This window comes from Strix aluco, chromosome 33, assembly GCF_031877795.1.
Source record: "Strix aluco isolate bStrAlu1 chromosome 33, bStrAlu1.hap1, whole genome shotgun sequence".
Taxonomy (NCBI): Eukaryota; Metazoa; Chordata; class Aves; order Strigiformes; family Strigidae; genus Strix; species Strix aluco.
The window spans coordinates 2,637,122-2,658,581 of record NC_133963.1 but is presented as its reverse complement, the minus strand read 5'-3'; the positions used below and the strand labels follow the sequence as shown (position 1 = coordinate 2,658,581).

The window sequence follows — 21,460 nt, the reverse complement described above, 5'->3', positions numbered from 1 at the left end:
ATATCCTCCTCGACACCACCCGGTGAGCCCCCCCCGCACCCCCTCGACCCCCCCAAACCTCGCTGCACCCCCATTTTTAACCCTTATCCCCCCCCAACCCCCCCCCAGTGACGAAATCGCCAGCTGCATCGAGAAAGCCTACGAAAAACTCCTCTTCAGCGAAGCCACCCGCATGCTCTTCTTCACCACCGCCGAAAAAATGACCGATTACGCCAAAAAGGTGCTTGGGGGGGGCTGATTTTTCGCCGGGGGGGGGTCCCCAAAACTACAGGACACCCCAAAATCCCTTTTTTTTTTTTTAATTTTTGCAGCGTGGATGGGTGTTGGGCCCCAACAACTACTACAGTTTTAGTAGCCGCCAACAAAAGCCCGAAGACGCCACCATCCCCTCGACCGAACTGGCCAAGCAGGTCATCGAATACGCGCGGCAGCTGGAAATGATCGTTTAGGGCCCCCCCGTACCCCCTCGTATCCCCCTTTTTTTTCCCTCCTTTTGGCCCACCCCCCCTCTTCATAAATGAGCGGGGATGGCAGATGCCTTGTTCTCACCACCTGCAGTTTGCTGTTGGGGGGGTGTTAAATATTTAAAAGGTGGTGTGGGGGGGGTTGTGGGGAGCCCCCCCACCCCCCCTTGCACCCCTTTTTTTGGTAGAATTGGGGAAGGGGTGTGGATTTGTGTGGCTCCCCGCCCCCCCTTCCTCTCCAGCTTCAATAAAGCGATGGCGGCTTCTAGCAGCGAGTGGTGCCCTTGGTGGGGGGGGGGCCCAAAAAAATAAAAAGGGGGGGCTGAGGGGGTGTAGGGCTGGGTTTTGGGGGGGGGACTCACGGGTCTCTTCCTCGGCAGGGGGGACAGGAGCACCTCACTGGGGGCGACCAGGGTCCCGGTCAGGGTGGCCACGGGAGGCTTGGCCAGGTGGTTGGCAGAGGGGGGGACAGCCTGGGGGGGGGAAAAGGGGGGGTTATTGGGGAGCCCCTGACCCCCCCAAACCTCCACCAGTCCCCAGAAACCCCCCCAGCCCCCCCAAACCTCCCCCCCCAGGTGCAATGTGGTTTTACCCCCCATTTCAATGGGGAAGAGGGATCCTTTTCCCCCCCTATTTTTTGGGGTCCCCCCCTATTTTTTGGGGTCCCACCACCCCAAACTCACCAAATGCTGATGTTCCTGGGCAGCGGGGAGGGGTCCTGGTGGCGTCAACGGCAGCGGCGGGGGCAGAAGCCCCCCACCTCAAAGGGGGGCCAATGGGGGGGCCCTGCCAGGGTTTTGGGGGGCTCCGAGCCCCCCCCTTTGGGGGACCCCCCTGACTGGGTGGGATCCGTGGCACGTTGGGTGGCCACAGAGCGCTGGGTGGTGGCCACAGAGCACTGGGTGGCATCTGTGGGACCCCACGTGGGATCCGTGGGGCATTGAGTGGCCACGGGGCCCTAGGTGGTGGCCACGGCGCTGGGCATAACCTGTGGGATGATGGATGCCCACCGCAGGGTTCTGGCCACCGACTGTTGGGTGTTGGCCACCAGACATGGGATGCTGGGTGGTAGCCACAGGGCGCTGGACATCGGCCACAGCTTGCTGGGTGGTGGCCACGGGTCACTGCATGGTGGCCACAGGGTGTTGGACATCAGCTGTGGGGTGCTGGGTGGTGGCCACGGGGTGCTGGGACATCAGAAACACCCCCCTAAATGCCCTTCCTGCCCCCCCCAACCCCTCTCAGACCCCACCCGTGGCTGTGCACGTGCACTGAGCCCGGGGGGGGGGGGTGTTTGCACGAGGGTTTTGCACGAGGGGCTCCTCCTCCTCCTCCCCGCCCTCCCCACGGGCAGCTGGGGTCACACGCACCCGGCGGGGGGGGCGTTAATGGGAGCACTGGGAGCTTGTGGGAGGCCCCCGTGCGCAGTCCCGCACACGTGTGTGTGTCCCGTGCACACGTGTGTGCCCCTCACCCTTGTGCTGCTTCCCTAGCCTGCCCACGCTGGGACTCCCCAACTGGGCTGTACTGGGCTGAACTGGGATTCACCCCCTCTGCCTGCCCCGCCCCCCCAAAAAACTTCTCTTAAAGGGCCAGATGCACCCCTATGGGCTGTACTCTGTGCCCCCCCCCGCAGTATTTTGGGGGGGACCCAGGCATCGGGGCGCCCCGAGTGGGTGGGGGGGGTGGGGGTGGGGCTGTGCCTCCCCCGTTACGTGGTGGCAGGGGCGGGGCCCCGAGGCAGAGGGACACGGGCAGGTGGTGGCACTGGGGGGACTGGGGATACTGGGGGGAGATACAGAGTGAGATATGGAGTGCCCCCTCAGTCAGTTTGCAGACGACACCCAGTTGGGTGGGAGTGTTGATCTCTCGAGGGTAGGGAGGCTCTGCAGAGAGACCTGGCCAGGCTGGAGCGATGGGCTGAGCCCAACGGGAGGAGTTTCACTAAGGCCAAATGCCGGGTGCTTCCCCTGGGCCACAACAACCCCCAGCAGGGCTACAGGCTGGGGGAGGAGTGGCTGGAGAGCTGCCAGTCAGAGAGGGACCTGGGGGGGTGATTGATGGATAACGAGCCAGCGCTGTGCCCAGGTGGCCAAAAAGGCCAATGGCATCATCCTGGCTTGTATCAGCCCTAGCGTGGCCAGCAGGGACAGGGAAGGGATCTCACCCCTGTGCTCGTCCGCCCCTCGATGAGTGGGTTCAGTTTTGGGGCTCCTCACCCCAAAAAGGCCATTGAGGTGCTGGAATGTGGCCAGAGAAGAACGAAACTAGTGAAGGATCCAGAGAACAAGTCTTAGGAGGAGCAGCTGAGGGAACTGGGGGGGTTTAGTCTGGAGAAGAGGAGGCTGAGGGGAGACCTCCTGGCCCTCTGCAACTCCCTGAAAGGAGGGTGCAGAGAGGGGGGAGGAGTCTCTTGAGCCAAGGACCCAGCGCCAGGCCAAGAGGGAATGGCCTCAAGCTGCGCCAGGGCAGGGTCAGACTGGCTCTTAGGAAGGATTTCTTTGCAGAAGGGGTTGTTGGGCGTTGGAATGGGCTGCCCAGGGCAGGGGGGGAGTCCCCATCCCTGGAGGGGTTGAAGAGTCGGGTTGACCCAGCGCTGAGGGATCTGAAGCAGGGTGGGTGTTCTGGAGCCATGGGCTTCGTCTGAAGGCCCCGTAGAGCAACAGAACAACTCAGCACGTGGGTATCAGCCCATCTACCTCACCCCCACCTAAAGAGGGTTTGTACTGTAAAAAGGAGAGTTGGGCCTCGAAAAAGGAGGGTTGGGAGGATGAAAAGGGGGCTGTTAACCATCGAGTCAAAGCTTTGGGCTCTGCAAGTGAAGCTCTGAGAGCTGTGATGGGGGTTTGTGCCCTAAATGTGAGGGGTTGTCTATGAAAAATGAACGCCTTGGAGTATAAAAATGAGGTTTTGGACCCTACAAATGAGGGCTTAGAGTAGAAAAATGAGGCTTTGCACCGAAAAAGGTGGGTTTGGACGCCAAAATAGGGTTTGCACTGTAAGAAGTGGAGTTTGGGCCCTAAAACCGAGGGCTTGAACCCTAAAAAGCGTGCTTTTGTCCGTAGAATCAAAAGTTTGCCTGCTGAAAATTAATCTCTGAGACGTAAAATGGGGGTTTGTGCCTGAAGTGCTCAGGCTTGGACAATAGGCCCAAGGCAGAGTTGACCTATAGATGAATCCTGTCCGTTTTATAACTGATAACCCCACTGTGCTAACAGGTGTTATACTGAGTTATAGCAAACCACCTATCCTGATGGAAAAGGTGGGAGTATTGAAGCCTGAGCAACAGGCCCTGAACCAAAACTGCTAACCCAGTGTGTAGTCACTAGTGAACTACACATAAAACCGAGGTGCCAGCTATTGTGCCTTGCTGGTTTTTGGGTCCCTAAGGCCGGACCCGCTCACAGCCGCTTTGGGTGCCTCAGCTACGGGTGGACGCCCCGCGTAGGATTTCCCACTTGCCGGGACAGGCTCCCCAAATCCTCGCTGCACCCGGGGCTGCCCAGCGCCTGCGGGTCTGGGTGATGGGAACGGGTGCGAGTGGGGACGGATCTTCCTTAATCACTGTTCTCCTTCTCGGGCAGGAACGGTTTGATGCGTTACCCTGTGTTTCCCTGTTTGTTTGAGGGCACTATTCTGCCTTTTCTTACTGCACGTTGTCTGTATTACTCTGTTACATTATTTGGTTATCACTAGTGAAATACGCCTGCTCTTTTCACTCTGGTGTCCGAGTTTCATTGGTATCCCTGATCAGCAAAACACCCCTCTATCAGCCCCCATGGTGCTGTGTTTGATGTTGGAGCTGGCAGGGTGTTGATAGCACACTGGTGCTGTGGCTACTGCTGAGTGGTGCTCACACAGCACCAAGGCTCTTTCCGACATTTCCCCCCCCAGTGGGACGGGGTGGGCAAGACCTTGGGAGGGGACACAACCAGGACAGCTGACCCCAACTGACCAAAGGGCTGTTCCAGACCATCTGACGTCTGCTCGAGGATAAACTGGGGAAAAGGAGGCCGGGGGGGTGTCACCCTTGGTCCTCCGAGGCAACCCCTCCGCGTATGGGAGCCCTGCTTCCTGAGAAGGCCCGACATCGCTGTTCATGGGAAGTAGAGAATAAATCTGTTTGCTTTTTTTTGCTTCCGCGCGCGGACCTTTGCTTCGCTTTGCTTATATTAAACTGCTGTTGTTTTACCCACAAGGGTTGTTTTGTTTTCCTATCTTATTTTCTTTCCCCTCTTTGCCCTGTTGAGAAAAAAAGGGGAAAGGGGGGGAAGTGATAGAGCGACTTGGTGGGTACCTGGCATTTAGCCAAGGTCAAACCACCACACCCCCCCTGCTCCCCCTGCCCCCCCCCCCAGTGCCCCTGTGTCCCCCCTGCTCCCTCTGCCCCGCTCCTGGTGCCCCTGTGTCCTCCTGGTCCTCCTGTGTGTCCCCCCCAGTCCCCCTGTGTCTCCCCTGTCCCCCCCCGCTCCCCCTGTGTCCCCCCTCTGTCCCCTCTCACTGTGCGCTGCCCTCGGACCCCCCCTCTCCCGCCAGGCTTTGTCGAGGACACCTGGGGGAAGGGTCGGGGTTTGGGGGGGGGGGGCTGTGGGGGTTCGGGGGGGGTCTGGGGGACCAGAGGTGTCGTCCTGGTGCTCAACACCCAGGACAAGGAGTTCTGGGGAGGTTCTGGAGGGGTCTGGGGGGCTTCAGGGGGGTCTGTGAGGGTCCTGGGGGGGCAGAGGGGGTCGTGGGAGTGTTCAGGGGGGTTCTGGGGGCTTCAGGGGGTTTCCGGGTATGTCTGGGGGGGTTATGGGGGACCAGGGAGCTCTCCTGGTGCTCAAGACCCAGCACAGGGGGTCCTGGGGAGCTCGGGGGGGTCTGGGGGGGTTCAGGGGGAGTCCTGGGGAGGTCTGGGTGTCCGGGGGGGTCCTGAGGGGTTTGGGGGTGTCCTGGGGGGTCCGGGGGTGTGTGGGGCAGGGAGACCTCAGCCCCCAGTACAGAGGGGTCCTGGGGGGCCATGAGTGAGCAGTGGCGCTGGGCCCACCCAGTAGGGGGGTCCTGGGGGAGCGGTGGTGCAGGGAAGTTGCTCCACGTGTACTTGAGATCTTGGACCTGCTGCTGTGCAGGGCCCTGTGAAATGAGACATTTAGTTTTGCCGTCAGACATCGCTCAGCTGTGACTGGCGCTGATTTGTTCCGTGTTTTGCTGTAATGTATATAATTTCATTTCTGCTTTTCCCTGACTACCCTCTGGAGTCGTTACCCAGTTGCCCACTTGCGAGAGGCTTGAGAACCTTGAACTCCTCGCCTAGGAAAGGTCCGACAGAGCTGGGACACTCTGAAGAACTCCCCGAGTCCAGCCCTGAGAGCAGGAACCTGAAGGAAACAAGGGCCCGAGAAGACGCCGGTGTGGAGAGAAGTGCCTGAGAGCTGGAACAAAGAGGGGCTGAAGGACGGATGCAGTGACTCTGTGAGCAGAGAGGGACACGAGAGCCCTCCAGTGCCCTGGGGGACAGTGTGAGAAAGGCTGTGGGGACCCCTCCGGAGGGAGCAGCCCCTCACTCTGGGGGGCCTGCGCAGCTCAGAGGGGGGCACTGAGCTCTCCGAGCCCGTCCACACCCGCCGGCCGTTCCCAAGAACTCTGCAGAGTTTTGTTGGGAAGCGGCGCTTGTGCCGGAGCGATCCCCAGCGCTGCCCAGCGCTGCCCGTCCTGCCTGGGGAGGGGAGCCCTTGGTTTCAGGGGATTTTTTAATTTTCCAAACTGACAATGAATTTTAAACCTCATTATTTACCTATTTTACTACCAACCACCTGTCGCTCCCCCACCCCAACAGGATTTTTCCGAACAGATCAAAGATTTGTGTCTCCTTTGGCACAATTTGGGGAAAAAAAAAAAAAAAAAGGTTAAAACCTGCCGCTAGGAGTTACACTTTCCTGGCCTGGCTGGGCCTGCGCTGAGGCCTTGCGGCCTGACTCCATCATTAGGGCCCTGAAATTTAAGGACGATCTTTTAACCGCTCGTTGCCCAGCACCAAACATAAATTTTACATTTTTGAATAACAAAACCCGGAGGTTTTCGGTCGGCGCAGGCCCCGGTTGTCAGAGCAGGGCTGCATATCGCTCCCCCAACCCAAGCGACAGCACTTTTGGGGGATCGCGCCCCAAAATATGGCTCCGGGCCGTGGTTTTGCCCCATCCCAGTGAACTAAAAGCGGGGAAAATATTTGGCAGAGACATTTTTCCTTGGATTGCTCCTTTTCTCCCCACACCACTTCCCCCAGGGCTGCTACACCCCGTCCCTCTGCACCCCAAATCCCTTGGGGCCTCTCTCCCCACTGGGTGCCCCTTTGGGTGCCCTCCTGACCCTTTTGGGTGCCCCCCATGTGCTTGGGTGCCCCTTTAGATGCCCCCCCCCTTTTTGGGTGCCCCCCATGTGCTTGGGTGCCCCTGTAGATGCCCACCCCCCCTTTTTGGGTGCCCCCCATGTGCTTGGGTGCCCCTGTAGATGCCCACCCCCCCTTTCTGGGTGCCCCCCATGTGCTTGGGTGCCCACCTGACCCTTTTGGGTGCCCCTGATGTGCCTGTGTGCCCCTTCAGATGCCCTCCCCAGCCCTTTTGGGTGAACCCATGTTCTTCTGTGCCCCTTTGAAAGCCCCCCCCAGTCCCCTTTGGGTGCCCCCCCCAGATCCTCCATGACCCTTTGGGTACCCCAGCCCTCTTTGGGTACACCCCCTCTCCATGCCCCTCTGGGTGCCCCCCCCAGACCCCCCCTCAGTGCCTTTTGGGCCCCCCCTGAGCCTTCCCCCTCCCTGCCACCCCCCAGGCACAGAGGCCCTGGGGTCCCTCACCCCTCATCCCCTTTGCCATGGGACCAGCACTCCCGTCCCCCCCAGAAAAAATCCCCGGGGTGTCCTTAAGGGCCCCCGGCCAGCACTGGCCCCATGCCCCGAACCTGATGGGCATCCCCAGCTGCCGCTGCAATGGAGGAGACGTGAGTGCCCCTGGGAGTTCCCCACACACCCCCCCCCCAATGCTGGCACCCCCTAAACCCCCCCTGTTCCCCCCAGGGAGCCCTCAGTTGAAGCCTACGAAGCAGCCATGGTGCTGAGCGGGGTGGGGGACGCGCTGGGCTACCGGGGGGGCCGCTGGGAATATTGTACCTCAGGCCCCCAGATCCACGCCGAGCTGGCCGAACTGGGGGGGCTGGAGGCCATCACCCTCGAGCCCCCCGAGTGGCCTGTCAGCGATGACACTGTCCTCCACCTCGCGACCGCCGAGGGCCTAGCCACAGGTTTGGGGGGGGTGGGCGGGACGACACGATCTCCGTTGCACCCCACAAACACTGGGGAGGGTCCCCAGGGCCACAGCAGAGTGTTGTGTGGTGGGGGGGTGTCCCTGTTATACCCTGGGGCTGCATGGTGGGGGGCTGTGGGGAGGTGGGGGGTCCCCATTATACCCCTGGGCTGTACAGGGGGGTCCTGGGGGAGGTGGGGGGTCCCCATTATACCCCTGGGCTGTACAGGGGAGTCCTGGGGGGGGTGGGGAGTCCCATTATACCCCTGGACTGTACAGGGTGGTCCTGTGGGAGGTGGGGGGGGTCCCCATTATACCCCTGGGCTGTATGGGGGGGTCCTTGGGAGGGGTTTTGGGGGTCCCCAACAGGCCCCAGAGGGGGTTTGGGGGCATCCTAATTCCACACACCCTCCTTTTAGGAGGTCCAGGGAGGCTTCCTATTTCCCCCAAAATATAATTGGAGGGGTCCCCATTTCCCCTCGGGGCGGGGGGAGGTGTCTTATTTTTCCCTCCGGTTTGGGGGAGTTTGTGTTCCCTTTCTTCCCATATTGGGTGCTGGAGGGGGCCCATTTCCCCCTCCCAAGTTGGGGGGGTGCAGGGGGGGTTACCCCTTTCCCACCCAATTTGGGGTGCTCAGGAGTGTTCCTATTTCCCTGAGTTTTGGGGTGTTCACAGATGCTGTCCCCCTTCCCCTCCTGTTGAGGGGGGGTGCATGGCACCTCGCCTTCCTCTCCTATTTGGGTGGCCCAGGGGGGGTCCTCACTAGCCCCCCCCGCGCCCCCAGGCCTGGAGGGGGAACCCCTCTTGCAGGAGCTGGCTCGCCGGTACGTGGCCGCCATGGGTGACATGGAGGGGCGCAAGCCAGGGCCCACCAGCATCCTGGGTGAGTGGCGGGGGGGGGACAGTCTGGGGGGGGGTTGGGGGGTGCCAGGGGGGTCTCACCCCCCCCACACACCCCCACAGGCACCTCGCAGCTGCGGCCGGGGGAGCCCGAGGGCTATCGCATCCCCTTCAACCCCAGCGGCACCGGCTGCGGGGCCGCCATGCGCAGCCTGGCCATCGGCCTCAGGTGGGGACAGGGACACGGGGGGGGACAGTGGCGGTGGGGGGGACATGGGGGGACACATGGGGATGGGGGGTGGGGGTATCAGAGCTGGGGGGGCATGGAATGGGAGGGGGATGTGGGGGTATTGGAGCTGGAGGGGACAGGGATGGGGACACTGGGCTGTCAGATCTGGGGGGGCGGGAGGGGGACATGGGGGTGTCAGGGGTGGAGGGATGAGGACATGAGGGGATGGGGACACGGGGCTGGGGACATGGGGGTGTCAGAAGTGGGGGGATGGGGACATGGAGGGGACAGGGGTGGGGACATGGGTGTCAGAGATGGGAGGGGGATGGGGACATGGGGAGACAGGGACAAGGGGGGATGTGGGGATGTGGGGATGGGGACATGGGTGTGGGACCTGGGGGGGATGGGGACATGGGGGTGACAGGGACATGGGGGTGTCAGAGGCTGGGGGATGGGGACACAGAGGGGGATGGGGACATGGGGGTGTCAGAGCTGGAGGGGACAAGGACCAGGGACTGGGGAGATGGTGGTGCTGGAGCTGAGAGGCCGGTGACAGGGGAATGGGGACAAGGACAGCGGGTCCAAGGGTGGCGGGATGGGGATGGGGACAAGGCCGGGGCTACAGGGACAGGGCGGGGGACAAGGGGAGGGACAGGGACAGGGCTGACGCCAGCGCAGGTACCCCCACGCCTGGGAGCTGCCGACGCTGATCCGGGTGAGCATCGAGAGCGGCCGCATGACCCACCACCACCCCACCGGTGGGTGCCAGGCCTGGGGCGGGGGGGGACGACAGGGGACACCGGAGACCCCCTGAAACCCCTGTCCCCTTTAGGGTACCTCGGGGCGCTAGCGGTGGCCCTCTTCGGGGCGCTGGGGGCTCGGGGGGAGCCCCCAGAGCGGTGGGGGGCCGAGCTGCTGCGGGTCCTGCCCCTCGCGTGGGACTACGTGGAAGGTGCCGGGGTGGCCGTGGGGGACAACGCTGCTGCCTGGCCCTTCTTCGGGGATGCCTGGCACCGGTGAGGGGGGCACTGGGAGCACTGGGAGGGGCTCTCTCCCAGTCCTGGCGATGCCTCCGTCACTGGTGTCACTGCTGATCCCAGTGCCCAGTCTGGCCGCAGGACCACCAGTTCCCACCCTGTGTCCCCGTGTCCCCAGTGTCCCTGCCAGTGCTGCCACCCTCAGCCCAGGGCCACCCCCCACTCCCAGTGACCTCAGTGTCCCTGGTGTTACTGATGTCCCCACTGCACCCACTGCCACCATACCCCAATTGTCCCCAACGTCCCCACAAGTACCTCGTGTCACAGGGGCTGCTGGAGAGCCACAGCCCGGTGACCCCCCCATGTCACTGCTTACCCCACTGTCACCGGTGACACCGATGACCCCAATGTCCCCAGTATCCCTGCTGACCCCAATATCCCCAGTGACCCCAGTGTCCCCATGACCCCAGTGGCCCCATGCCCTCAATGACTCCAGTGTCCCCAGTGACCTCACTGTCCCATGTCTCTGCAGGTACCTGGAATCCCGGGGGCTGCTGGAGGGTCGTGGCCCGCCACAGGTGCCACCCCTTCTGTCACCAGCCGAGCGGGACGCAGCATACCTGGGCTGGGCACTGGAGGGGTGGCCTGGGCGCAGTGGCCATGACGCACCCATGGTGGCCCTGGAGGCCCTGCTGGCAGCTGGCGGATGCTGGGGGGACCTGTGTGCCCGGGGGGTGCTGCACGGTGGGGACAATGACTCGACGGGGACCATCGCCGCTGGGTGCTGGGGGTTGCGGGGGGGGCTGGCGTCCATCCCCCCTGGGCTGCACTGCCGCCTCGAGCACCGCGGGCGGCTGCGGGATGCTGCCCACCGCCTCCACGCGCTGGCCTGGGGGAGACACTGAGCCCCTGCCATGTCCCTGGTGTCACCAGCTGTCCCCCTCCTCCTGAAAAAGGTCCTGTGGGTCCCCAGGGTGCAGCAGAGACATTTGTGGGGTCCTGGAGGGGGTTGGGAGGTTCGATGGGGGGCAGAAGGTCCCTTCATTGGGTGCTGGGGGGCTCAGGCATGTCTCTGGGCATCAACAGGGACCTTCATGGGGTGCTGGGGGGCTCAGGGAGCTGGGGGTCAGCTGGGACCTTCATGGTGGGCTCAGGAGGGTCCCTGGGGTCAACAGGGACTGTCATGGGGTGCTGGGGGGCTCTGACAGGTCCCTGGGAGTCAGCTGGGACCTTCACAAAGTCCAGGGGGAGCTTGAGAGGGTCCCTGGGGGGGCTGCAGGGAACTTCATGGGGTTCTGGGGTACTCAGGAAGGCCCCTGGGAGACCCTGGGGGTCAGCAGGGCCCTTAAAGGGGTGCTAGGGGGCTCAGGCAAGCCCTTGGGAGGCCACCGTAGCCACATCCAGGTGGTCTTTCATCCCTCCACCATCAGAGACCCCAGAACCTCCCCGAGGGGCCTCAGTCACACCCCCAGTAAAAAACGTGTCCCCCCAAGTCACTCTGTGTCAAGGTTTGTGTCCTGCGCCCCTTGTCCTGTCACTGCCACTGCTGAGGCCCCACCTGGGTGGGACCCCTGACACCCAAATCTTCTCCAGGCTGAACAGTTCTTTACTGGGGTCTCTCCCAGTCACTCCATCTCTGGTAGCCCAGGACTTAGACCCAGTGGCCAGCGGGTGGGCTCCTCAGTGTTGAGTGGAGCGAAAGGAGCACAGGACCCTACTGCCACACCCCTCTGAGCGCCACCCAGGATGGTGACAGATTTCGTGGTCACTTCAGTGGGTGCCACAACCCCAAGGTCCTTTGAAGCAAAAAGTGATGGGCCCCCGGGGTTCACAGCCCCCAGGGTGATGTGCCCAAAGGGTGCTGGGCCTGGCTTTAACTGCCCCAAGGGTGGTGGGCCCCCAAGGTTAACCACGGCAAGGGCGATGGGCCCCCCCTCACTGATGGACCCCCGAGGATGTCCGAAGGCCTCGCACAGTTTATACACTATTCCTAAATCTATCACCTAAATCCAAAGTCTTCATAAGTTTCCACTCAACCTTTTAGTTCTTGACTCTCATCATTTATTGAAGTTCACTACAATCCCCTGTCTCAGCCAAATTCTTCTCTTCTGGTTCCAATCCTTGTTGAAACTGATTTCAGGGTCATCTTTCGGGTCATCATCTTCTTCATCTTTCTTCCACTAGTTTTCACCTCGCACAATTCTAAGACTTCAAGACGTTCTATTAAAAGCTTAGGTAGAGCGAGCAGTTTCTAGACACTAAATTCTCCTAATCTAGCAAAACCCCTGTGTTTAGTCAATTAACCACCCTTTGTTAAAACTGTCTCTATAGGATCAGCTTGACTGGATTTTAAACCAGCCTTGGGCTGGGACTATACAAGCAGCAGGCTAAGAACACTTTCGAGGCCTGTGGAGCAGCGTTTCGGTTGCCTTGGTAGTATTACAATATAGCTCAGTCCTGAACATATTTCACTAGGCCTTAAAATCTATTTCAAATATACCAGAGATTATATTTTAAATTCTTCTACAGGTGTGAGGCCAGAGGGCAAGTAAAGGGCAGAAAACTGTGGAGTGCAAAAAGGGGTGGGAGACAGAAAAGGGCTGGGTGGGCAAAAAAGGGTCAGAAGTTCAAAGAACACATAAAGGCCAGAGAAAAGCGGGGGCCAAAAAGCTGCAGGAGGTTGAAAAGGAAGGCTGGAAGGGAAATAGAGGCCAGAAAAATGTGGAAGCCAAAAAGGGGTGGGAGACTGAAAAGAGCTGGGAGGCCAGAGGGAAGTAGAGGCCAGAAAAAAGCAGAGGCCGAAAAGGGCTGGAAGGGCGGATTGCAAGTGTGGGCCAGAAAAAAATTGGAGGCTGGAGGGCAAATGTAGGCCAGAAAAAAGCAGATGCTGAAAAAGGGTGCAAGGTCTGAGGAACATCAGAGTTTGAAAAGGGCTGGGAAGCCAAAAAGGGGTGGGAGGATGTGGGGGAAGCAGAGCTGGAGAAATCACTGGAAAAAGGAATGAGGAGTCCTCCAGGGACAGGGTGGAAAAAAAACAGGGTCAGGGAGGAAGAGGGAGGGAGAGAGATAATGATGAGTGGGGAGTAGAAAGAAGAGAGAGAGAAAAATCAAATGTGGGGGAAAAGGAAGGTGGGAGAGAGGGAGAGAAAGAGACGGTCAAGAAGGCAGAGGGATTGAGGAGGTGAGAGAGGGAGAGGGATCGGGACAAAGAGAGCGAGAAAGAAAAGCCCGTGATGGGCTGCAGGTGAAGGGGAAAAGGGCACGGAGCAGGACAGGTTGTATAATCCTAATAATGGCACAGGAGCTGGGCACGGGGTTATACCGGGAAACAACGGGACAGGGCGTGGCATGGAGCTCTCCAGACAAAATGTTGGGGAGAGGCTGGAGGACAGAGAGAAGAGAAAAGGGACAGGGAGCGAGGCGGTGATGGAGAAAGAAACAGCAGCAACCAAGAGATGAGGAGAGGGACAGGAGCAAGGCAGAGAGGTGGAGATTCAATGCCAAGGGAGTGTGGAGCAGTTTGCTAACAACTGGCTACGTGAGAAAGGGCACAGCACCGAGGAACTGCTGACAACGGCGACGTGATGAGAAAATACCGAAAAGTATCAAAGAAGAACAAAGAACAGAAGCAGGACTATGTAGAAGGCCTTGCAGAAATCATAAGGGGAGAGATTGGTATTTAACCTTAGCAACCAATGTATCTAACCTTAGCAACCTATAAGGAGCTTGCTTTTTGCAATATGTATGAACTAATTATTGTGGATATAAAAGAAGTGTGAGTACTAATAAAGTTGAGCCTTTGTGCATTAAATGATGGCTGGGCTCCCTCTGCGTTCTTTCAACAAGTGGTGACCCCGACGTGATCCGTGCCAAAGGACGTGATCTGCTAACGACGTGATACGTGCCAAAGGACGTATAAGGCACCACGAAGGATAAAGACCAGAGAAAGTGGTTCAGGTCCTTAAGCAGCGAGGACGGCGAAAGGCGACTGAAATAAGAGAAAAGGCCCGCGCCCAGGGTGTCATAAGAGGTGAGCCCTGCTGATACGTGCTGCCGAGACCTGGAAAGGCTGCAACGGAAAAATTCAGGTATGGACAGGCAAGCAGCATATGATTTATTTGCATCCTGGCTGACACAACGCCGGGTTGAGGGAATAGATGTAAAAAAGGATCTTCAGGGGCTTTTAGCTTATGGGGTAGAGCAAGGTTGTTTTATTAATCCACATACAGTTCATGAGTTATCGGAATGGCGAAAATTTGGAGATAAATTATGGGAATTAACATTGAACGATGATAAGACAGCAAAAAAGTTGGGAAAGTTATGGAGGATGGTTCATAATGAATTGCTAAGGTATCAGGCTGAAAAAAGAGCTGCACAGAGCGCAATTGCGGCAAAAGAGAAAAACACCAGATATGGGGAGGAGGAAACTAGGTGGCCATTACCGCCTACGTTTCGTGAGCTTGTTTTACCACCTTTACGTTCCGAAGAGAAGGGACAGGAAAGCTCAGAACGAGTTCTCCCTACCGCTCCCCCCGTTTCCGCCCTGAGTAGCCCTGACGCGTCCAGCCACACTGTGACACCGGAAAGCGAGAATTCTACTCCTGGCTCAGAAGATGGGCTGGGGATAGAGATCGCTAAAGAAAGGTGTCGGGCTTGGAATGCATTGGCACGAGAGGGGTTAGAAAAAGGGGATGAGGAGATGACTCAGATGGCGACAGCAATGGCTTTTCCAGTTCAGTTTCAGCCGAACCCAGCTGGTGGAATAAATGCTACTGTTACGGCATTAGATTGGAAGCTTTTATCACAATTGCGCTCTACAGTGAGTTCTTATGGTGTTACTGGTGAACCGGTTCGTCAAATGTTAGATTATCTCTGGAGCACTCAACTTCTTTTGCCTGCAGATTGTCGGGGTATAGCAAAGTTAATTTTCTCTCCTAGTCAGTGGTTGTTGTTTAATGCGCATTGGCAAGCGAGAGTATTAGAATCGATAGCGATACAGCGGCAAGCAGGAGATCTATTACAAGGGATTACAATGGATGAATTAATGGGGTTAGGACCTTATGCTAGAGTAGAAGCTCAAGCATTGCTTGGTCCGGATAAGGTGAGAGAGGCAATGAGGTTAGTGAGAGAGGCCATAGAGCAAGTGAAAGAGCCAGGCGGAGTTCCAATGTATATGGGAATTAAGCAAGGGAGAGAAGAAACTTTGGGCAGTTTTGTAGATAAGTTGGTGAATGCAATTGAAAAAGCAAGAGTACCTAATTTCATGCAGGGTGCTCTCTTAAAACAATGTATTTCACAAAATGGCAATCCTGCTACAAAGAGTTTATTGAATACATTAGGGGCAAATTGGACTGTAGAGGAGGCACTTGAAAAAGCGTCATCGATACCCACTGGACCTCAGGCTTTTCTTGTAGAGGCAATAAAGAAATTAGGGGAAGGAATGAAAGAACAGGCTCAGGCTACTCAAAGTCAGGTTATGGCAGCCCTTGCGCCTCTCCAGACTTCAGCAGCAACAGCAGTTAAAGTGCAAACACCTCAAAAGGGGCAGCTGCGGTGTTACCGATGCGGAGCTCCAGGGCATGTACGAAAGAGTTGTACAGCCAGAAATGTATGGTGTCAAACTTGCCGATCCAACTCCCATAATGAGAGGGTTTGCTGCAGACGGTCGGGAAACTCCACACGGAGCGCGTTCGCCGGCCGCCGCGCGACGACGAAAATTGCAGCCGCAGCGCAGTCCTTCAACCCGCCACCCGGGGAAGTCTCGGGTTGGACCTGGCAGCAGCAGTAGATGTTATCCTGTTAACAAATAATCCTCAAACAATATCTACGAATGTACGAGGACCTATCATTATTAATGGGAGAGCCATGGGAGCTTTATTATTAGGAAGATCATCGGCATCACAATGTGGACTATTTGTTTTACCGGGAGTTATTGATGCAGATTATGAAGGTGAGATCTATATTATGGCATATACACTGAATCCACCAGTAAAGATTGCACAGGGACAACGGATTGCACAGCTGGTGCCTCTGCCACAAGTGACTCAAACAATACGACCAGTGACTGAGAAGAGTCGCGGAAACAAAGGCTTCGGATCTACAGGAAGCCTGACCCTGCTAACACTGAATCTGAGTACGAGACCCAGAAAGACTGTTCACCTGTCATTTCAAGGTAACGCAATAACTGTGGAAGGGTTGTTAGACACAGGCGCAGATTCCAGCGTACTGTCGCCTTCTTCTTGGCCACAAGGCTGGCCGTTACAAGAGCATACCACCACCATTACTGGTGTGGGTGGTTTAACTTTAGCTAATCGAACGCCGCCCCTACAATTAACAATTGAAGGACAAACAGTCACAGCGGTGTTTGCTGTAGTGCAATTACCTCCAGGGGTAAACTGTTTAATTGGAAGAGATGTGTTAGCACAAATGGGAATAGTTTTGACAAACGATCACCATTTATTCTAATGGCCATTGCTTGGACTTTCCCGATCCCTATAACTTGGACATCTGACGATCCAATATGGGTAAAGCAGTGGCCATTAAAAAGGGAAAGTCTTGAGCAAGCACACTTGCTAGTACAAGAACAATATCAGCAAGGACATTTAAGATTATCTACTAGTCCTTGGAATACTCCGATATTTGTCATAAAAAAGAAATCAGGCAAATATCGACTTTTGCATGACCTTAGGGAAGTAAACAAACAAATGGAACCAATGGGGGCTTTACAACCAGGTATGCCGAATCCAGCTATGTTACCTTATGAATGGCCTATATTGATTGTGGACTTAAAAGATTGTTTCTTTACGATTCCGCTTCATGAAAAGGACATGCGCCGATTTGCTTTCACTTTACCAACAATAAATAGAGAAGGGCCAGATCAACGGTTTGAATGGACAGTTTTACCACAAGGAATGAGAAATAGTCCAACTTTATGTCAGATTTTTGTAGATGCAGCCTTACAGCCATTACGTCAAAAATGGACTAATGTTATAATTTATCACTATATGGATGATATATTATTTGCACAGAAAGAACCATTTACAGAAACACAGATAAAAGAAATTGTAAACACCCTTGCAAAGCAAAGATTGGTAATTGCACCAGAAAAGATACAAAAAACAGCTCCATGGAAATATTTGGGATTGTCTTTGATGAAACAAATAGTAACACCACAAAAATTGACAATTAATCCTGAAATTTCAACACTGCACGATGCTCAGAAGCTATTAGGAGATTTACAATGGCTAAAACCTATAGTGGGCATCCCAAACGAACTTTTACAGCAATTACGACCACTGTTAAAAGGAAATGACCCTGCACAGGTGGTGTCTTTATCAGCAGACCAGAAACGAGTGCTACAACAGATTATGGATCGTATTACTTCTGGACAAGTGCGTCGGAGAGATGCTGAGCTCCCCCTGGACATACTTGTGTGGATGGGCTCACAGCATTTGCTCGGAGCTATTACGCAGTCTAAAAAGAAAACGGGGGAGACATGGGTGCTAGAATGGATCACGCCAGCATTACAACAGTCAAAATCTTTACTTCAAATGGATCACGCCAGCATTACAACAGTCAAAATCTTTACTTCAAAGAATTGAGGCACTAGCAAATTTAGTAAAGAAAGGTCGTGTGCGAGTTATTCAAATAAGTGGAAGAGAACCTCAATTCATATACTGTCCAATGCAGAAGGAAACCATGCAGTGGTACCTGGCAAATAGCACAGCATTGCAGGAAGCCATGTTGAATGGGCCAATGATGTTGTCAACTGATCAATTATCTATGGAACCTTTGAGATGGTTAGGACAATTACATTGGATTGAACAGCCAAAAAGACAACAGGCGCCGATTCCGAATGCCATCACAGTTTATACAGATGCAGGAAAGAAATCTCAGACAGCAGCTATAACGTGGCAAGAAGATAATACATGGAAACACGAGATATTAAAAGCCACAGCACAAGACACACTACAAACTTTGGAACTGTTGGCAGTAGTTTGGGCGATGGTTAAGTTTAATGAACCATTGAATATTGTAACTGATTCTATGTATGTAGCAGGAATAGTAGCAAGGATAGAAGATGCAGAAGTCAGGGAAGTACAAAATAAGCGTCTCTATGAGTTGTTCTTACAATTACAGAGGGCCATAAAAATAAGGGAACAACCGTATGCTGTAATCCATGTTAGGAGTCATAAATGGGATATAGGACTTGGGGAAGGTAATGCTCGAGCGGACAAGTTGGTATCCACTGCTGTACATGTTCCCATGCCGAAAGACAAATTGGCAAAAGAAGCACATGACATATTCCACCAGAATGCAAAAGGGCTAAAAACACAGTTTGGCATCACAATGGCGGAGGCAACGGCCATAGTAAAAACATGCCCTGTTTGTAGTTTTCACAATAAAGGGGTTGGTATTGGAATAGGAGTCAATCCTAGAGGGACGAAATCTAATGAAGTATGGCAAATGGATGTGACTCACATACAAAGCTTTGGTAGACTTAAATATGTACATGTTACTATAGATACTTATAGCAAATATATATGGGCCTCTGCACAGAGTGGGGAAAAGGCCATACAGGTAATCAGACACTTAACATGTTGTTTTGCAATAATGGGAGTCCCGAATACTATAAAGACAGACAATGGACCAGCATATGTCGGAAGTCGAATGCAAAGATTTTTAAACAAGTGGGGAGTGAAGCATGTAACAGGGATACCGCATTCTCCCACAGGACAGGCCATAGTTGAGAGAGCAAATGGTACCTTGAAACGTTATGTAGCAAAATATACGGAAATACAGGATGTACAAGAAAGATTAGCAAAAACATTATTTGTAATGAATCACTTGTGTATATTTGGAGACGCAGAACAGCCACCAGCTATGTTACATTATGAAAAGGCAAAAGTAAGTGAGGGAAGGAAAGAGATATGGGTAAATTATAAGGATCCAAAAGATGGATTGTGGAAAGGACCAGCTAAAGTAGTAATATGGGGAAGGGGATATCTTTGTGTTTCTACACCAACAGGCACTGTATGGGTTCCAACGAGATGGGCGAAACCTGCCGCACCTCCCAATGACGCCGGAAGAGAGACAAGCTCATCGACAGCGACTGATTAACCTGGGGCAGGGGTTATGCTTGTGTCTCTACAGATGCCGGCCCTCGCTGGGTTCCTGCTCGGTGTGTTCGGCCTGTGCTGGAACCTGCATCAGGCTGAAGGATGGGTAGTTCCACAACCCAAGCAGAATATCTGGGTAACTTTGGTTGGCTTAGCAAACAGACTAACGCTACTTCTTTAGCTTTAAGTGGCCTTTTAACTGATGTTGATAGTGTTAGACATGCTACTTTACAGAACAGAGCAGCTATTGATTTTTTGCTTTTAGCACAAGGCCATGGATGTGAGGCATTTGAAGGAATGTGTTGCATGAACCTGACAGACAATTATTCTTCAGTCCATGCAAAGATTAAGAAATTACAAGAAGGTCTACACAGCTTGAAACAAGTAGATGGATTAGGGATTGAAAGCTGGTTAAAAGAATGGGGACTTTCAGGATGGTTAATATCTCTGATCAAGTCTATAGGGGTCATGATCTTGGTAATTGTGGTTGTACTTTTGATGTTGCCATGTATTGTCAGTCTTCTGCAAAGGGCCCTGCAGAAGACTGCCTCTGCAATATTTTTAGCACAAGTGCAAAAAGAAAACGGGGGAGATGTGGAGCAGTTTGCTAACAACTGGCTACGTGAGAAAGGGCACAGCACCGAGGAACTGCTGACAACGGCGACGTGATGAGAAAATACCGAAAAGTATCAAAGAAGAACAAAGAACAGAAGCAGGACTATGTAGAAGGCCTTGCAGAAATCATAAGGGGAGAGATTGGTATTTAACCTTAGCAACCAATGTATCTAACCTTAGCAACCTATAAGGAGCTTGCTTTTTGCAATATGTATGAACTAATTATTGTGGATATAAAAGAAGTGTGAGTACTAATAAAGTTGAGCCTTTGTGCATTAAATGATGGCTGGGCTCCCTCTGCGTTCTTTCAACAAGGGAGTGATAGGCAGCAGGCCAGAGGGATCAGGAAAGAGAGGAGGCAGGACGGAGGCATCTAGAAGTGAGGTGAGGGACAGGGAGCCAAAGAGCAGGAGACAGCAGAAGGGAGAGGGACACGGAGCAGGATGCTGGCCTGGAACCAACAAGAGCAACAGAGAGAAGGACAGAGACGGGGAGCAGGAGAAAAGATGGGGACAGAGAACAGGACAGAGAGATGAAGCCATCTATAGTCGAGCAGCCCAAAGGGTCTGAGAGAGGGCGAGGTGAACAGCGGGGAGGATGGGGACAGGGAGATACAGGAACAGGGGGGGGCATGAGCGAGGATATGGGATAGAGGCAGGAAGAGAATGAGGGAGGGAGATAAGAAGGCAGGGATACGGAGTGGCACAGACAGGCACCGAGAGGAAAAGAACACCAGGGAACAGGCCAGAGAAGTTGTGGGGGAAAGAGACTGATGCCAATCAGGAAAAAGAACTGGAAAAGGAGAAAAAGAGCGCTAGGCTGCAGGAGAGAGATGGAGGATGAAAAAAAGGAAGGAGAGGGAGCAGGACAAAGGCGTATAGAGAAAAAGGGAGAGCTAGAAGACAGAGGAAGAGGGAGAGGGAGCAGAAGAGAATAAGTGAGAGGAGAGCAGAGGTAAAGGGAAGAAGAAAAAAAAAATCACAGCAGTGTGGGATAGAGAGGGGAACAGGGGAGGGCCCAAAGAGCACGGGAGGAGCGACAGGGCCGCGAGGGCCCAGGACTCACCGCAGCCGTCGCTCTCAGCGCTGCCAGGGACATTTGCCAGTTCAGACCCCTCTTTCTCCTTCTTTCCTCTGTAGCTCCAGTTGCTGGGCTGTCCTCCCCCTAAAAGAACCCGCGGGTGTCTCCCAGCTCTTACAGGACGCGGCTCCGACACACGCAGCCTCGCTCGCTCGCGCCCTACGCGGCCGTCCCGCCCTCGGGGGACACACACAGCCCTGGGTGCCCGCTGCGGGCTGTGGAGAGGCTCCTTCCTCCCCAGAAGGCAGGCTCTCTCTGCCCGCACTGGGAGGCAGCTGCTGCCTGGATGGCCTTGATTTTCTCCTTCTTTCCCTTTCTCGGGCCTCTCCAGCTTCAGCCGGGGCAGCTCCTGTCCACTGCCCCCAGCCTGTCCCTTTTCACCCCTGTGCCCGGAGAAGCGCAGGACCAGGCAGAGACACCTGATTCACGGAAACAGACTCTACAGCTCCAACAGAGTTATCCAGCAGGTGTGGTTACTCCGGCCGGGGTGCAAGGGGATTTCTCCACAAAGCTTGCACACCCACCGCACATTTTACCAGAAACTCATCGAGTGTGGATATACATATTCATTGATTACATAACACAAACATCCATGTGCATGAGTGAGGCTGGGTTAGCTCTAGAGGCTGGGGTCAGCAGTTTATGTTCTCTTTGCACCTGCCCATTGCCTCCTGGGGGGCGTCTCCGGGGTCTGTTGGAGGAAGGCTCACAGTCCTCCTCACCTTGTACTTTGCCCCGGAGCATGCGCAGATTCTCATGGCCAATTTCTTGAACAACAAGAGTGGTTCAAGCTGGTTTACTCATTCTATCCTATCTAAAAGTACCAGTGTATCAATTTCTACCATCCATATGTGCCTATCTA

General features: G+C 55.1%; 2 protein-coding genes and 1 long non-coding RNA gene across 5 annotated transcripts in view; 2 read left to right on the top strand and 1 right to left on the bottom strand.

The window, feature by feature from the left end:
• The window catches only part of LOC141917054 (26S proteasome non-ATPase regulatory subunit 8), a 3,537-nt gene extending 2,805 nt beyond the window's left edge, over window positions 1–732 (top strand). The window contains exon 7 of the mRNA XM_074810117.1: window positions 312–732. Coding sequence (XP_074666218.1) covers window positions 312–449 — 138 coding nt within the window. The 3' untranslated portion in view covers window positions 450–732. The remainder of the gene's footprint in view (window positions 1–311) is intronic.
• A 6,677-nt stretch (window positions 733–7,409) lies between these two features.
• On the top strand, window positions 7,410–11,280 carry LOC141917051 (ADP-ribosylhydrolase ARH1-like). 3 transcript variants are annotated; one of them, XM_074810110.1, is made up of 8 exons: window positions 7,410–7,436; window positions 7,513–7,736; window positions 8,523–8,621; window positions 8,702–8,733; window positions 8,772–8,807; window positions 9,486–9,522; window positions 9,640–9,823; window positions 10,317–11,280. In XM_074810110.1, exons 1-8 carry the CDS (start codon window positions 7,426–7,428, stop codon window positions 10,687–10,689), a joined length of 996 nt encoding a protein of 331 aa, XP_074666211.1. In that variant the 5' UTR covers window positions 7,410–7,425; the 3' UTR covers window positions 10,690–11,280. The 3 variants fall into 3 exon arrangements, with proteins under 3 accessions (XP_074666211.1, XP_074666210.1, XP_074666212.1); XM_074810109.1 differs by having other exon boundaries at window positions 8,702–8,807; window positions 9,486–9,565; XM_074810111.1 differs by lacking the exon at window positions 9,640–9,823 and having other exon boundaries at window positions 8,702–8,807; window positions 9,486–9,565.
• Window positions 11,281–11,822: 542 nt separating this feature from the next.
• LOC141917074 (uncharacterized) lies at window positions 11,823–21,106 on the bottom strand. The gene is made up of 2 exons (XR_012621247.1): window positions 20,584–21,106; window positions 11,823–11,992 (listed from the first exon to the last, which is right to left on the bottom strand). It is a non-coding gene; the product is annotated as an uncharacterized LOC141917074 (long non-coding RNA).
• Window positions 21,107–21,460: the final 354 nt, after the last annotated feature.

What these genes read in the sequence shown, in the direction of transcription:
- LOC141917051 (XM_074810109.1), top strand. An exon ending in AGGGCCCACCAGCATCCTGG is followed by an intron (nt 8,622 to 8,701) that starts GTGAGTGGCGGG and finishes ACACCCCCACAG; the next exon opens with GCACCTCGCAGCTGCGGCCG. An exon ending in GACCCACCACCACCCCACCG is followed by an intron (nt 9,566 to 9,639) that starts GTGGGTGCCAGG and finishes TGTCCCCTTTAG; the next exon opens with GGTACCTCGGGGCGCTAGCG.